This window comes from Desmodus rotundus, chromosome 11, assembly GCF_022682495.2.
Source record: "Desmodus rotundus isolate HL8 chromosome 11, HLdesRot8A.1, whole genome shotgun sequence".
Classification (NCBI taxonomy): domain Eukaryota; kingdom Metazoa; phylum Chordata; class Mammalia; order Chiroptera; family Phyllostomidae; genus Desmodus; species Desmodus rotundus.
The window spans coordinates 77,075,001-77,091,761 of NC_071397.1; the positions used below are offsets into that span (position 1 = coordinate 77,075,001).

At 40.5% G+C, this 16,761-nt stretch overlaps 1 protein-coding gene and 1 pseudogene across 2 annotated transcripts in view; one reads left to right on the top strand and one right to left on the bottom strand.

Annotated features, from left to right (window-relative positions):
• ARHGAP18 (Rho GTPase activating protein 18) overlaps positions 1-15,113 on the bottom strand; it is a 121,420-nt gene extending 106,307 nt beyond the window's left edge. The window contains exon 1 of one of the 2 annotated variants that reach the window (XM_053913555.2): positions 14,899-15,113. In XM_053913555.2, coding sequence (XP_053769530.1) covers positions 14,899-15,011 — 113 coding nt within the window. In that variant the 5' untranslated portion in view covers positions 15,012-15,113. The remainder of the gene's footprint in view (positions 1-14,898) is intronic. The other variant, XM_024551871.4, reaches the window with a different exon arrangement.
• LOC128779547 (single-stranded DNA-binding protein 2 pseudogene) lies at positions 661-1,984 on the top strand (annotated as a pseudogene).
• Positions 15,114-16,761: the final 1,648 nt, after the last annotated feature.

Genomic DNA, 16,761 nt, shown 5'->3' on the forward strand with positions numbered 1-16,761 from the left:
AACTACTAAAATATGCGACTGATTCCAAAGTATACAACGTTTCCACGTGTAAACAGAAAGCAAGATTTGGAGATTTCACAAACTGCATTCCCTGCAACATGGGTAACAAGTGTTCAAAAAAAAAAGGCTTCAAGAAGTCCTGCAGTAAACTTTGTTTACACCAAAATATTAGACCACAAAACCCTTTTTTAATAGAACACCTAGTAAGAGTGTTCCACATACAATTTGAGAAAGAAAGATCTAACAATTTGGCTTATTTTTTGAAGAAATTTTCCATTAAGCAGATTAACAAAGTCTTAGTCTCTTCTGAAATGTATAAAAAGCTGTTAGAATGGGCCTTTTGTTTTATAGACACCAAACCTGGACTGTTTTCAAGCTTCAGGCTTCAAACTAAGCTCAAGAGGGAAGACAGTTGACCCTTGAACAATGGGGCAGGGGAGTTAGGGGGATCAACCCCTACACACACAGTCAAAAATCCACTTATAACATTTGACTCCCCTCAAACTTAACTGCTAGTAGCCTACTATTGAGCTGAAGTCTTACCTATAATATAAACAGCTGATTTCTGCATATTTTCTCTGTTTCATATTATATACCGTATTCTTACATTAAAGTAAGCTAGAGAAAAGAACATTTTAAGAAAAATCATAAGGTTCATGTATGAGTTTCTTCAAATTGTCACAAATCTCCAAAAAATTTTCCAATATATTTACTGAAAAAAAATCTGCATACAAGTGGACTGTGCAGTTCAAACTCGTGCTGTACAGGAGTCAACAGTAGGAGCTGCTCTCAGCGCAAGCAAGCACATCAAAGGCAAGAGTAACAGCAACACCGCCCCATCCGACGGCCAGGCCTGGGAGAAGGTAGCAATCTGTGCATATGAATATCTGCGTCACGTAGGAGCTCAGAAATCGGCCCAAACATCTTTATCAGTGATGAGTGGGGAAAAAAATGTCGCATGGTGGGGAGGGAGGAACCGCCAGGATTCTTGCATTCCGGCGGTGTGTATTTTAGGATCTCTACTGTGTGGTTCCAGAAAGACGGGAAACGCGAACATTCCAGTGAAGCAAAAGCCTCCCACGATTATAGTGCCGCAGCAGCTCCCAAGCCAGTGCTAGGAAACACTCCGCAGGAGGTGGCATGCAGTTAGGTCCTGGACCACCAGGGGGCTTTCAACCTTTTTTGTCACCTAGATACCCTGGAAGTCCAAGGTCCCTATGGAGGATACCTAACCAGGTTCTTGGAGGTGTCCCAGGAAATCAGCAATTACTTCCAAGTACAGTGGACCCAACTCAACAACAAGGACAACCAAATATGGGTGAGCCAATGCAGAGAATGACTCTTCCCAGAGGAATGGTGCCCTTAGGACCTCAGAACTATGTAGGTGCAATGAGAACCCCACTGAATGCTTTAGGTGGCCCTGGGATGCCTGGAATGAACATGGGTCCAGGCAGTGGTAGACATGCACCAAACCCAATGAATGCCAATGCAATACCATACTCCTCAGCACCTCCTGGGAATTATGTGGGTCCTCCAAGAGGTGGAGGGTCACCAGGAACACCCATCATGCCAAGTCTGGAGACAATATTAATCCCTTAATGAATGCAGTGCCTCCTGGTCCTAACAGGCCTAATTTTCCAAGGGGCCCTAATTCTGATGGGCTCAGGGGTGGATTGGAGGACTGGAGTCACATCACATGAATGGCGCTTTAGGCTCAGGAGATACGGGCAGTATTTCCAAGTACTTCCCCAGCATGACAATGAGTGTGACATTACCAAGTCTCCTCATGAAAACCACAGTGAGTCAGCCCTTCACAGAACTGCTAGGGAAGAAAATTATTCATCAGAGTGTAGAGTTAAACAAAAGAATCCAGTTGTACCAAATGAACCTCCTTATTTCCTGCTCAGTCCCCCGTTTTGTGAAGAAAGCAGGCCCAAACATGATTCCAACAACTGTACAGAGCATCACATTAGAATTGCCCTAAAATGAGCTGCAAATAATTATGTGTATGTACGTGTGAGAAAGAGAATGGATTGTGTATGTGTATATTATATAGACATATACACATGCATACACTGACCCACAGGACACTGTAAAATATTAATCACATGACATCTGAAGTAGAAAAAAGTAAGGACTTCTTTTCCGTCTATTTTTTCACATTTACATTTTAATTATTAGAAGTTGCTCCTGCCCCTCCCTGAACTATTTTGTGCTGTGAATATCACTGCTTTATATAACTTATTTTTTAAGGTGAACTCGGTTGTTATGGCTTTGTAAATGTCTGCAATTATGGATAGGAGTAAAATCACTAATTTGAGAACTTTCATTAAATTGCATCTGATGCAAGTTACCCCAGGGTGAAGTGGGGGGAGTCAACTGTAGTTTATTTCCTTTGCCGGCAAAATAGAAATGACATGTTTATCAATCTATAGTATAAGAATGGAAAAGTTAGTGAAAATGTAGTTCTCTAAACGACGCCAAAATCTTACTAATTAAATCATCTAATAAAACATTACAATCCTTTCTATAAATAAATAATTTAAATTGGTACAGTAGGTTCTCACAAAAAAAAAGCAGTGGCAACCCTAAACTGGAGATACAGTGCATTTTTAAAGAAATGTAAACATTTTCTAGTCTTAAGGTACTGTTTTAAAAAATTTCCCTTCTTTAAGGGAAAAATACTTTCCCCATCCTCCAGAGTTTAGAGGTTTCCTAGCCATTTATCTCCCTCCTTGCTTTGAAGGAAGTGGGGCAAGAAGCAAATAGACTTTAGTAGTAGTTATAATAAAGCACAAGTTTGTAAACAAGGAAGAAAGGAAATCCTACAGTGATGCCACTTAGGCATGAACCCTCAATGACAACAGTTACTGGACGACTGCTACATGTAACTTATACCAGGAGTAGGAAAACCAAGTAACTGAAATATTAGTAATTAATTTTTATATAGCCTCTGGGATGTCTCCCATATATACAATATGATCTCAAAAATATTATCTAATCCAAAATACTACATTTGTATCCAATAGCTCTGTAGTGTAAATATCACCGGTTGGATGTAAACAAAATAAGGGCCTTTGGCAACTTTTGCTGCTATCAAATAAAAGGACCATGTTCTTTGCAAAAAGTATCTCATTTCTCAGGATTCTATTCTTCTCAAATTCAAATGTGCATTCTTTTTTGAAAAATATTTTTAAGAATCAAGCATAAGCTTTTGGTGGAAAGAAAAAAGAAGTCCCACATTAAACTGTAAACAATAAAAACCCGACACTTCCAAATATCAAATACCAATTCTTAAATATAGGATACTAAATCTGTATAATTATTAAAATAAAGACACACTAGGATAAAGAAAATGCTTGCGGCATTTATGTTCTTGTTGAATAGAATAAATACTCCAATAAAAACTTAACACAGCAAGGTCAAGGGGCAAATGCACATAAAATGTGCATATTACTAGTGGACAATTTTGAAGTCAAGCTCCAAGGAATGGAGGTGTCTGTATTACAGAAGAAGATACTAAGCCCAGGAAAGGCAGACAGGGACAGATACAGAGAGAGACTGGGATGATAACTGAGTAGATGTTGCCGACAATGGCTCCCCTATGTGCGAACCATTCCCTCCCTGAGAGGTAAGGCCTACTATTTACCCCACGCTCTTGAATCTGAGCTGGCCAATGATTAATTTGCCATACCATTTTGCCAACTGGAACTGAGTAACTTCTGAAGCGAGGCCCTGAGAAGCCTGGCAGGTTCCACCTGAACCTTGTAGATGCTCACTGTGGGGTAAGCCAGCAAGAGTGCAGGAACTCTGATGCTCTGACACCGCGCTGCTATGAGGAAGCCCAAGGTAGTGATGGCGGCAAGGTGAGCAAGGAGAAAGAGATGACCCGAACAAACCTGGACATAAGAAGCCTTGAGGACCCCAGCCTCAGCCCATCTTGCTGGATGGACCCCAAGAAAGAATTTTCTTATAACCCTCCAGAATCAAGAAAACAAATATTCTAAGCCACTAAGTTTCGGGGTGGTATGTTACACAACAGGCAACTGAAACTACCCCTTTGACTGGCAGGATAGGGCTCTCCAAACCCATGGTGCCCCGGCCAGGCCGCACCTGCAGACAGAATGGGGGGCGGGGGTGTTTACTCAGTATTTTGAAAACTCTAGCTAATATTTTCTACCAAAACCCAAATTTTTATGAGGCTTGTATTTTTCAATCATCCACTTCACTCATTTATTACATAACCTACCAGCCCTCTCTGTTGTTTAAGCATATAAACCTTTCTTTAAAAACCAGAGCAAAGGATTAATACACATATATAATTGCCTAAATATATCCAGTGTGATGACACTGTGGGATTACATTATTACATGGAATGATGTAAAATGCTATAATTCAAAAGAATTGTCATCTGGAAATTCTAAAGCATGTATATCTGCATTTAAAATACAGTAATAAATAAAAATCAAAAATCAATGATTTAGTTTTAAAAATATAAACAAATTTACTTCTACCTTGATCCAAATAACTTCTATCAGATGACGGGTCATAGCTTTGACTGCATTATTTGGACCAGAGAGAAATAAACAGACACGCACTTAGTAACTCTAGTAAAAACATTAATTATAGAATAAGTTGGTCAAGTTACATGTTTCTAGACCACCTATAAATAGCCAAAGTTCCTTTCAACTTGAAGTTGCCAAATATTTTTCCTTACCCAAACCAAATCTCAATTACTCAACAAATCCTTTTGAAGTTTTGTACCTTAGAAGAGAGAACCTTGCCTCAGCTTCCTAAATATGATACTGAAAAGCTGTTTTAGAATCCATTTGAATTACATGGGAAGCTCTTCAGAGCAAGAATTCTTACATTTATTTCATTCTAGGCTTATCATTTATACCCAGCAAAGCGCTTCACTGTTGTCTAGTTAAAATACACATTTTTAAAAATAATTTACAAAATAAGAAATTCCATATTTACATGTCCTTAATGTCTGTCTAACCTACCCAGAGCTCTTTCTAGATAAGATGTTAATTTTATGCCGATCACCAACAATATATAATCCTTACTATTTGCCCCAAAATAGAAATGGGATATGGCTTTCAGACATTAGCGTTCAGACAGGCACCAGGTCTCTACAGCCAGACCACCCAAACGTCAGCATTCTTGGTGTCGATGTGAATCCCAATATTTCTCTAAATATTTCCAGTTTGACAGCAACAAGATGTGAAGCCATGTATTTCCCAATTTATTAAATTAATCACATCATATAGTTCTAATCTGATGCAGTTAGGATCACAAGAACATAGATCAATTTCCACCTTCTTTTTTTTTAAGATTTTTTTCTTTTTAAAGATTTTATTTATTTATTTAGAGAGAGGGGAAGGGAAGGAGAAAGAGAGGGAGAGAAACATCAATGTGTGGTTGCCTCTCATGTGCCCCTGGTGGGGACCTGGCCCGCAACCCAGGCATGTGCCCTGACTGGGAATCAAACTGGTGACCCTTTGGTTTGCAGGCCGGTGCTCAACCCACTGAGCCACACCAGCCAGGGCAATTTCCACCTTCTTAAATCTTCCAAAATAAATGACACTTCCATAATCCCTATGGAAGATAGACACATGCTTAGGAGATGTGGAAGACATATTTGTTGGGGTTTGCAGAGCTCGCCTATATCTTGGGAAACACATTGTGCTACGGAAAGATAAAACTGAAGGCAGGGAAAAAAAATTGTTACTCCTCAGTTCACAGAGGTCCTGAAAGGCAACAAAGAAACATGGAACAGTAACCTCCTATTTAGTTAAAGATTTTATTTGGGTTTGAAACATTTATTTCTAAGCATGTTATTGGGAAGTCAAAACATATTTTCCCTCACAGCAATGCCACAGATAAATGGCATTTGGAATTTTCTGGCTAGTGAAAAGAAATATATTAATGCATAAAATGTCACCATTGGAGAAGTTACAGCTCCACAAATTTAAATATCATTTATGCTATTTCCCCCCATGGAAGGTGACTTCTGCAGTCCTAATTGGCATATGTCTCTCTCCTCCCTCCAGTTGACCATCTCATTCCTCCCTCTAGCTGCTTCCATCTTCGAAAAGTCCCAAGTCTCTTAGAGGTGGTAGAAAACAGGTTGCTCTGGTGAGCCATGTGTAAGCAGGAGCTGCGAGTTCATAGCACCTTCAAGTACAGGGGTAGGGAGGGATTTGAGAAGAACTGGTTAAGCGAACCGTTTCCTAGCCCAGGGCCCAGTGCACAGTAGGCATTTACAGTAAGTTTATTGTGTATGGTACAGATGAAGAGAAAAATTAACAGTAAAATTTTCAAATTCGTGCATTAAATGGGAAAGGGGGTAGGGCACAGGGATCCTGGGAGGGGGGTGGGGGAACACATCCCCCCATCCGTGCCATGAATAGCACACCCCCAGCTTAGCTCTGCTCTATGAAACATCACTTCTTGGTTATGAGATCAAGAGTTGTTCATAAAGTACATAAATACATTTTAAGGGGAGTGTAAAGGGAACAAAAGTGAAAAAACTACCCTTTCCTCAAATACTTTACTTCAGCTATAATGATTACTATTACCTGAAAGAATTCAAGTAACCTAAAGTCAGTTTGCTCTTTGAGGAACATGACGAAATAATTTTTTCTTGCTCTTCATGACATGATATTCCATCTTATTAAAGGTAACAAATGATTTAAAAATTTACATTTGCCCAAATATAAAAAGCTTTCAAAATAATCGCCTGGGTCTAACATTCAATATTTTAAAGCCCTTTTAAGATACCGCTTTGGTATTCTTAGTAGTTATTGAAATAAATATATTCTGAGATATTTTTATAACTCATTTCACAAATGTTATTTTTAAAATTGAGAAGTTATACTCCTTATGTATTAAAGCAAACCTTCTCTTCCCAAACCATTCACAAATCAATCTCAGAAATGCTTTCTATGGTACTTCCAAATCAATTCAAAACCTGGTAACTATCTTTTGACTGCCCTGGATCATCATAGCAAGTTGTTGTGCATTATAGAAAGCACTCTTCTAAGTACGTTACCTATATTAACTCATTCAAGACTCATAAACCATTGAGTAATGTATTGTTATCCCCAGTGTGCAGCAGAAAAATAAATGGGGGCCCCATGACGTTAAACAACCTGCCCAGGACTCCGACCGGGACAGTCTGTCTCCAAGGGGTATGTGTGGGATCACTACGCCCCAATCCCTCTCACATTCATTCATTCATTCATTCATTCTTTCATACTTATATAGCATGATCACTCTGGTTTAGTGAAATGTCCAGGGAAAATTCAGATGTTATATCGAAAAGGATTTATAAAAATACTTCTCATCTGTGTACTTTTTGAAAAGTCTCCAAAGCTACATATTTTATCTTTATAATTAACTTTGTAAAGCAGACAGGGCTTTGTCATGCTCATTTCATAGGGAAGGAGACATATAAAGGTATGACATCCTAAACACCTTGGCAAAGATGCCACATCTTGATTACCTTAGCAAAGGTGCTACATCCCTTCTATAGGAATCGGCCCTACTCACAGACTCTGTTTCTCTAAAAAGACCCCAAATTAAAAAAAAAAAGACCCTAAATAGTCAAATCATAGGTTGCCCTATGAAACTCAAAAAGATTCATTGGGAAAACCTGACCCCCCTTCAAAAATTTGGAGTTAGAAAACAGCAAGAAGGGTCTTCTTGTTATAGACGTAAGATGAGAGAGGGCAACCAGGCTGGGCCTCCACTGAGAGCCATGCTCCAGCTCAGGATGAAGAGATCAGAAGGCCATTGGACAGAAAAGAAAAGAGTCTCAAAGAGAGAGCAAAAACTGCCAGTGACCAGTCACTGAGGAAATAAGACAGGTGATGTTTCCTTTCCCAATGGCCCAGATGCCTGCAAGAAACCTCATTTTCTCTAAGGACATTTAAGTGTTCTTTGCAGCCAAAAAAGCAACTACCAAATAGCGTGTGTAAAGGAGAAGATGTTTCACACTCTCAACACAGAAAGTCAAGTACTCAGTGAACCTGAGAATGAGGAAGACTCCAGATGTAGAAACTGGTCACACTGGTCTCTATGGTTTCTGTTTACTTCTTGCAAAAAAAAAAAAGTGGGGGATTAACTAGGCCAGCTCAGAAGTTACAGCAATAATCACAGATAGAAGTCAAAAGAACTTATCTTCAGAGTTATCTAGATATCATTCCTTCTGCCCCCTCTGCCCTAAGCCACTCCCCCACTCTCTTCAAATAAGATAACTTGGATTCTCTATAACTTCTTGTCAAAAGAATAAGTACATTAAATATCAATACCAACTAAAACTTTCACAGCAAACCATTCTATCTCAGCATATTTGTATAAAATGAAAGGTCTGGACCAGGACAGAAATCGCCCAGAAGAGAGAGAATTCAGAAGAGGCCCGACATCCCCAAGCTCAGCATGGGGATCATGTTGTTAACCTCTCCCAACGCCCACCCCCAAACCAATACCGCCCATGAAAAACCTGGATGCCTCAAGTTTCTGCAGTTCTGAGCTCTCCCTCAGTGACACCTCTAGGATGACCAGCAGGGAGGCTTCTTGGGACCCTTGGGTGACTAAATCAAGAAGCAGGAGAGAGAAGGCAACCAAAAGCAGTGGGACCTCACAGAATTCTGACCATGACCATGGAGAGCAGGGAACTTCCACTTCATATAAGTGCAGCCTTGGCCTCTAGGATACTGATTTCTTTTTCTTTCTTTCTTCTAATTCGTTTTTTTGTTTTGTTTTGTTTTTAAGATTTTATTTATTTATTTTAGAGAGGGGAAGGGAGGGAGAAAGAGAGAAAGAAACATCAATGTGTGGTTGCCTCTTACATGCCCCCTACCTGGCCTGGCCTGCACCCCGGACATGTGCCCTAGACTGGGAACCCAACCAGTGACCCTTTGGTTTGCAGGCCAGCACTCCATACACTAAGCCACACCAGCCAAGGAATTTTTTTTTTTTAATTTATTCATTGACTTGTGAGAGAGAGAAAAAAGAGAGAGACAGAGAGAAAGCAGCATCGATTTGTTGTTCCACCCATCCATGAACTCATTGGTTGATTCTTCTATGTGCCCTGACCAGGGATCAAACCTGCAGCCTTGGCTTATTGAGACGATGCCCTAACCAACTTGAGCTACCTGGCCAGCGCTGGGTTCTTTTTCTAATATGTGAATGATACTCATGTTTATAGCTAACAGGGAATTTAAAATAAGAGAAAAAAATAATTCATTTTGTTTGTCCAATGATTAAAAACTATTTATGCCTAACTGCCATTCAGTCCAGCAGCAGCCGTATGCATCACTAAAGCATCCATTTTTATGAGCTCATTTTGTTCAGTATTTTTAAAAGCATGACAAATATTACAAACTTAAAACATAAAAAGAACAAACATAAACCTTTAAATAAGCACAAGCCCCACTTAGAAAAGAGACGCACAGGTGTACCGTACAGGCAGACAGTGAAAGAAGTATGCCATGGAAAACAAGGAAAGTTTTTAGCAGTTTTCTTGGGGACAAGGGTGTCTTGAGATTTATAAACCCTTATGTATGAAAGGGGTAATGATAATATAAGTTTTATGAAGAAAACTTTAAACAGGCCCACAAAAATCACAAGCCTCACAGATGAGGGCAGTTAAAAAGTCAAATAACATAACTCTAAATAAAGGTAAGACCTGCCCATTTGGAATACTGGGTGTGTCTTTTTACAATTCAAGAGGAAGTGATAGATAAGGCTTCTGAAAGACATGATAAAGAAAATAAGTTTTTATAAAAGTACTTTGTGTCCAGTAGTAGAGGATTAGACTGATTTAGAAAATAGTTATCCATATAGACAGGTTAGAAATGTATTTGGTCACCAAGTCCTACAAAATTAGAATGAGAAAACGTCCCATAAATGGTAAGGCTAAAAAATAAAAAGATGAGTTACTTCACTTATTACATAATTGCATTATAACTCTTCACCATCCCTTCCTTCACTAAAAATATACATAATTTCAGATAATACACAAATTTAGAAGGAAAGTGCACATTTTCTTTTTAAATGCTATGAATTTATGTAAAAATGTTGACCTCATCAGGAAAGACGATGCCTTTTCCTTAAAGCTACTCTCAAGATGCTTCTGAGTTGCATGTTCAAAACTGAGCTTCAGATCTTATCCAGTCCACCCCCTTTCACTCTGGGAGTCTTCTGCAACTAAATCATTAGAGTTGTGTAGGCCAAACTTTGCAACAATCTTTAACTAGTCTCATTGACTCACATACCAAAACCGTCAGGAAATCCTACGGACTCTACCTTCAAAATATTTCACTGCTCACCACCTCCACTACCAAACGACCAAAATCTTGGCCCAAGGCACCATCACCTTACCCTCTTGAATAGTGTCCCTTCTATTATAGTCTACATTCAACAAAACAGTGAGAAAGACCTTTTAAAACCAAAATATGCTGTTTCTCCCATGTTCAAAACCCTCCCCACTCACTGGTTCCCCATCACACTTGGAGCAAAAACTCAATTCTCAAGCGCTCTACAAAGCTATCAGATCTACCTGGCCCACTTGTTTTCTCCTCCTCATCCTCACCTACTCCTACCACTGGAGTCTTGCAGGGCTCTTGGCTCTTCTGAGTTCTTGTGTGTTGCTGCTGGGCTAACCCCAGGCTTATGGCTTCTACACTCCCTACCCCTGTCTGCCTTGGGAGCCCTTTCCTTAACCCTTATCCCCATCTATATCTACAAGGCTCATCAGGTCTTCATTTTCCACTCCAGGCCCCATCTTCCCCATGCAGGTATTTGTCTTCATTGTAGCCCCAGCTCCTAGACAAATGACACACAGTAAGAACTCAGTAATTATATGGAATGACGAGTGACCAAATGATTATGCTTACTAAGTAAGTTTATAGAACCCAGAAACAGGTTCTATACCTTGAAAGATTAGAAAAAGTCTAAGACTAAGCTAAGCATTTGAAGATGGCGGTTGTCTTCCATTCTGCACACTGGGCAGTAGAGTTGAGTTCTTAAAGGAGGAGGGGACTGTGGAAGCAGTAACAAGTCCAGTGGCCAAAAGAGGACCCGCCCACATTTCATCTTGCCATAAACGTAGGTTCGCAGGCCTCAGTGTGGCCCACCAATCCCCCAAGGCAGGCCTGCTGTAAGTGGCTATCACTAATTCAAACTGTCTGTTTCTCTAGTTCAAAAGGACATTTCCAAGGTCTTTCAAACTTCAAAGGCCTGAACTTTTACATTATGGTTAATTTTCAGTTATGCCATTTTTAGTAGTTAAGTACATGGATCACGCCCATGTTTCTTAACACATAACAAAATATTTAAGAAAATGTAACATAATATGTATATGTTGCAAGGCTCAATCATTTCTTTCCTTTAGTTCACCTAGCGTTAAGGAAAGCCGGAGCGAGCTATGAGCCAAGCACTGTTTGGTGGGCTACGTGGATCATCCCACTTAATTCGCCCAATGAAGTGAGAGCTATTAGGAAGTTCAATTTACAGAGTTCAGTAAGTCCTCAGTGACCACACTGCCGAAGACTGGCAGAGCCAGGATGTGAACCCAGGCAGACTGGCCCCAGAATCCAGAGTTTGAGGGTGTGCGTCGTCACAACATAGTGCCTCTTAGTTCTGCTTATCCAACACCGGTGGCAAATAGGGTCAACAAAACAAGACCCTACATGATGAATGCCATACATTTATTCCTAAAAGACATGAAAAATATCTCATCTATCAACTCGAGCTAAAAGGTCCACTAGGAAGGAAAATATCTTTTACATTAATATTTATCAAAATATCAGCAAAAATGATACAAAGCAAACTAAATAATTTTTCTTAAAATGGCAGGAAAGTCCAGGGAGAACAGTAAGAATAGACTAAAGACAGTATTATTGGAAAAACAGCTTTGCAAAAGCAAACATTAAGAAATTTACTTGAAAATTAACAAGTAAATAAAGTCTTATAAATATAGCTACTCATAAAGTCGTTTCCTTTGCAAACATCTGACTGTGTACAAGCCAGTCAGAACAACTAATGTTAGCCTATTTCTTTAAATCCTAATGTTTTGAGGAAATACAAAAAAAAAAAAAATTGAACACAGGGATTCTATAAGTATTTGAGAGGCTCTAATTAAGAGTAGGAGAAATTCCTTTATCTGGCATCTAATGAATGTTTCCTGATCAAGAGGGATAATGGAATAAAGGGAATTTTAGATTAACAGATAACTTTAAAAAGATTAATTCCCTACTCTCTCAGCTTCCCTAAAGACCAAATAAAATAGGACTTGGTAAGGCAAGGCTAAAATCAAAAACTTTCTATAAATATTCTTAATCATATATATAGTCCTTTACACTTTTCAAATGGTATATACATGTGTTCATCTTATTAAACTAAATGTTTGATTAAATAATTCATCAAAGTGCATATTATTTTGAAGAGACAAAAGTCCTACAATAAGCCAAGTTAGATTTCTGTGCTCCAAGAAATTTTAAATAGGTGAGGAGGGGGGTAGGGGTGGGCGTGGGGAGGGTAGACAGAATCTAACTTTTTCTCTTAGACTCCTGTTTGTTCCCTGGTCAGGCAGCTCAGTTGGTTAGGGCTTCATACTGATACACCAGGGTTTCAGGTTTGACCCTGGTCAGGGCATACACAGGAACTGAATGCATAAATAAGTGGAGCAACAAATCGATGTTTCTCTCTCTCTCCCCCATGCCGTCTTCTCTCTCTAAAATCAGTAATTTTTTTTTAAGCTTTATTTGTTCTGGTTTGGTTTTGCCTTTTCAGGAGCTTTTTAAGATTAGCATCAACTATCAACTCTGTGCCTCTGAGCAGCTTCCCACTAGTTGACCAACCCAGCCAGAGCCCTAGTCTGGTGCACTCCCTCCTCCACCACCATCTTTAGCAAGTCATATGCTGACCCCATCCCTCCCTCAAATCACTCCTCCCTGTACCCACCCTGTCCCTCCCACTTCAGTATCTCTATCCTTCCAGGCTAAACAGGGAACCTCCCAAAGTAACACAAAAGCTTATCACAGGTAAAAACTAACATAAAAGCCAACAGGGACTGGCTCCCCTCCCTCCTCCTTGCCTTTCCTCCCACCCTTCAAACCCGAACTCCCATCTTTGCCAGGCCTAGGACTCTAATTCAGTAGTGAGAATTTGGGGTCAAATGGACAAGCAATATGGCAGCCAGCAGAGGAGGCACGTAGGCTCAGACCTGGTGCTGCCTCTGTGCAAGGAGTGATCCCTGTGTGAGCAGCTGCCCAGTCTGCCACATGAGTACCTCTGGACTCAGCTTTAGCATAGGGTGAGAACAATCCGTTCCTCTCTTCTGTTCTTTCAACCCACTCAAGTATAGGCCACCCACAACAGGCTGCAAAAGTACAAACAGCAGCCCCAGGCAAAGGCCTAGAACCACAGACCTTGCAACAACCTAACACCCTCCTGGGGGTGGAGCCCTCAAGGTGAACGTAAGAAGTCTGTACTCACTGTCCCTAGGTTCTTTCCACTCTCCCAATAAAGATCCAAGATTCAGCTCAGCTCCTCAGGCCACCCAGAATAAAAGTGCAGGAGAATATGCTAAGCTTGCACAACTCTGCCACTTCTGACTGCTGTGTGGACTCCAAGTTATGAAAGTTATGGGGCTGGTGTTCTACAGAAAAATAGATGACTGCTCACAGAAAATACTTAAAACAGCAGAAAATAAAATGTAAACACACCACAAGGCAATCCTCTTTTATCTTTAGAAAAGAATTAACTCTCAATGGAATGCATACTGCAGTTGCTATCTAAAGAAAAGTTCTGATCAGCCTGGGTATCTAAGGCAGAGCAGCACAGCCATTCTTTTGATTTTTACTCCCCTCCCCCACATGTGGGGATTTTAAAACAAATGAAAGAAGGCATTATTTTAACTTAAGGCATAAGCATAAGTCAGTTACACAAGAACAAAGGTTTTATTATCACAAGAAAAGTCAAGGAGGAAAGGTACTTACTGACAGCTAATTTACTGTCCTATACAATTAGGTTAGCATTTGCTTCTTGCAAGCACTTAGGCCAATATTTACAATTTATATTTCAAACTGAGGTGTAAACATTGGTGGCTAGTGAGAAGGTCATTAAGAAAAAGAATGAAAAAAAAAGTCCTTGGAAAATGGAACAAAGTACACAGGTAGAGGGAAAGGTCCTCTGCACCTCAGTGGTATGTAGAACATTTGCCCTCTTCACCTACAAAGTGATTTAACATTAACCATATTTTTCTGGCCTCAGAGTACTATCTCCTGACCCAAAAATGCCCCCCCAACATGCACATACCAAAATTCACAAACACGAAAGAATATAAAACATACTACCACAGGGCAGTACCTTAGGCTTTTTGCCTAACAAGTGTGCTTTCAGCAAGGACACGGGAAAAACACCAGACTCTCACAACAGCTTGTACAGTGAACACCACAACCTCCCCCCCACCGCCCGCCCGCCCCCTCTCCTCCGTCCCCTGGTGTTGGCACACTTTCCCAACTAACAGTTGCGGCGCTGAGCCTTGAGCCCATTCAAGAATTCCACCTCATAGGAAGTGTTTCAAATACAGTCACTTGATCTTTCAGCATTTGAAAGGCACCTGCTAAGCAACAAGTCTGACAGGCATAGCCCCAGTCTTTCCCCTCTATCTCTACTAGTAATTACATGGGCTATTTCAGACTTGGACTAGATGAGATGCAAAGTAAATAAAACCCCCGCTAAGCACTTCTGCTGCTGCAGGAGGTTAGGTTACACACGCAGAGTCATTCCTTTCTCCCCGCATCAACTTCCCCGTCACTTTTTTTCCTGGAGCAGGTAAGAGGTTTTTGTTTTGTTCTCTGGCTTTCAAATGCCAGGGCTTACCTCGAGGTGGCTTCCTCCCCTCCCTGGCCATGGCTCCCCGCCACAGCCCGGTCCTTGCCACTGTGGTGGTAGGCAGTCAGCACCACTCCCTGGGAATTGGAGAGCCAGCTCATGGTGAAAGAAGGGGCATAATTTCTGCGATCCTAAGTCTGAGCAGGGGAGTGAAGTTCCTGGCTCGCCGGGCAACTCCGTTCATTAGCATCGGCCAGCTCCTCCTCCCAAGGCCAGCGATTCACATGGGAGGGGCGGGGCCTCTCCTCTGAAGGGCTTCCTGGCTCTCCAATGAGAAGAGCTATGACTCAGTATTGTTTCAACCCGGGGCCATTCCAGCTTGAGTGACTTTAGTTAAGGGGTTGCTGTGGGGGATTACTTGTTGCCACCACCCAGGAGAAATTCAGATCTGATTAAACTGTCAGGTTGGAGACTCCTCTCATCAATTTAAGTACAAGCCGTCTTGGCTGGGAAACAATGAGTTACTGCAGAGCCTGTTTTTCCCTTCCCAATTCCTGTTTCCATCTGATAATTTCTGCTACTTCATGTAACATGAGTAAGGGCATTTCTTAACCCCTTCCTCTTCTGATACGTTAAAATTAACCATAGCAGAAACCAATGAAGCTGCTGCAAACCTGTGCAATTGCAGGTCACAAGAAAGGTTTTACCTCTTGTGTCTGATTAAAAACATCTGAATAAAAATGACGGTGTACCCAGCAACGTCTTCTTCTTTCACATAAAAGCCAATGCCACGTTTCAAAACACTCTCCAGTATCAAAAGGAGACACAGCTCTACCAACACATAACTGCTATTGCTAAAAATAAAAAAAGAACTTGTCATTTGTTGAGCACCTGTATCCCCGGCTCTCTCCATGACAGTGACAGGTGTTTCACCTGTATTATCTCATTCAATGCAGTTCAGTGCTCTATTTGAATCTCTCTGTTCCATCTCTCTACCACACACATGCCCTACAACATAGGTACCACCATCTGTATTTTGCAAAATATGACGAAAGTGAAGCTGAGGGACAGGTTAAGTAACTTGTCCACTATAACACAATCGCTCTGTGCCAGAAGCTGGATTTGAACAGAGAGTTCTAGGCTAAATTCCACTCTTTTTAACCAGCATTCTTTCTTTTTCTTGGAGATCAGGAAACAAGCTCAAAAGTTTTTAAAAATACAGATGTTTCTGTTCTTTCTCCCCTAGAGCATTCTACTTTCTTCTGTATATCTACTAGTTTGAACTGAAGTGACTTTTTGGTTATTTTTGACGTGTATGGTCTGTCTAAAATTCCTCATGAACAACTTTTCAATTTCATCATTCCATAAGCATACAAATTATACTTTTGTCACTATTTAAAATTATCATGAGCAATATTTACACACACTTAAAGTATTTAAATTTATTTCTAATCCTCTCATATCTATAAGAAACTGTCATTTACAAAACTTCTCCTTTTAAAAAGAGTTTATCATAACTTCCTTCCTCCCCCTCCACAATTAGGTATTCAGTCTTTGCATTTCCACCTTCTTAGGGCTCTACCTGTTTTCTCCTTTCTGTCCCCACATTGCCCAGGCCCCTCCATACCCTATCATTAAGTCTCAGCTCAATCTTACAACAGCTCTTTTAGCTCATTTCCTTGCCTTCTCCTCTAAATTGTTTTGTGTATTATCACAACCAAGCACAGCCCTAATGATGCCTCGCTTTGCTTCAGAAACTTTCACTGGCTCCCCATCACTGACAGAACACATTCCAAACTTGAGCAGACCACTGAGTGTTCTTACTACGTTACCCAACGTCTTCGTCTGCCAAACACCATTCCCTCTGGTCCCACATTCTCATCTCTTCCTTTCTAACTTAATCCCTCGACA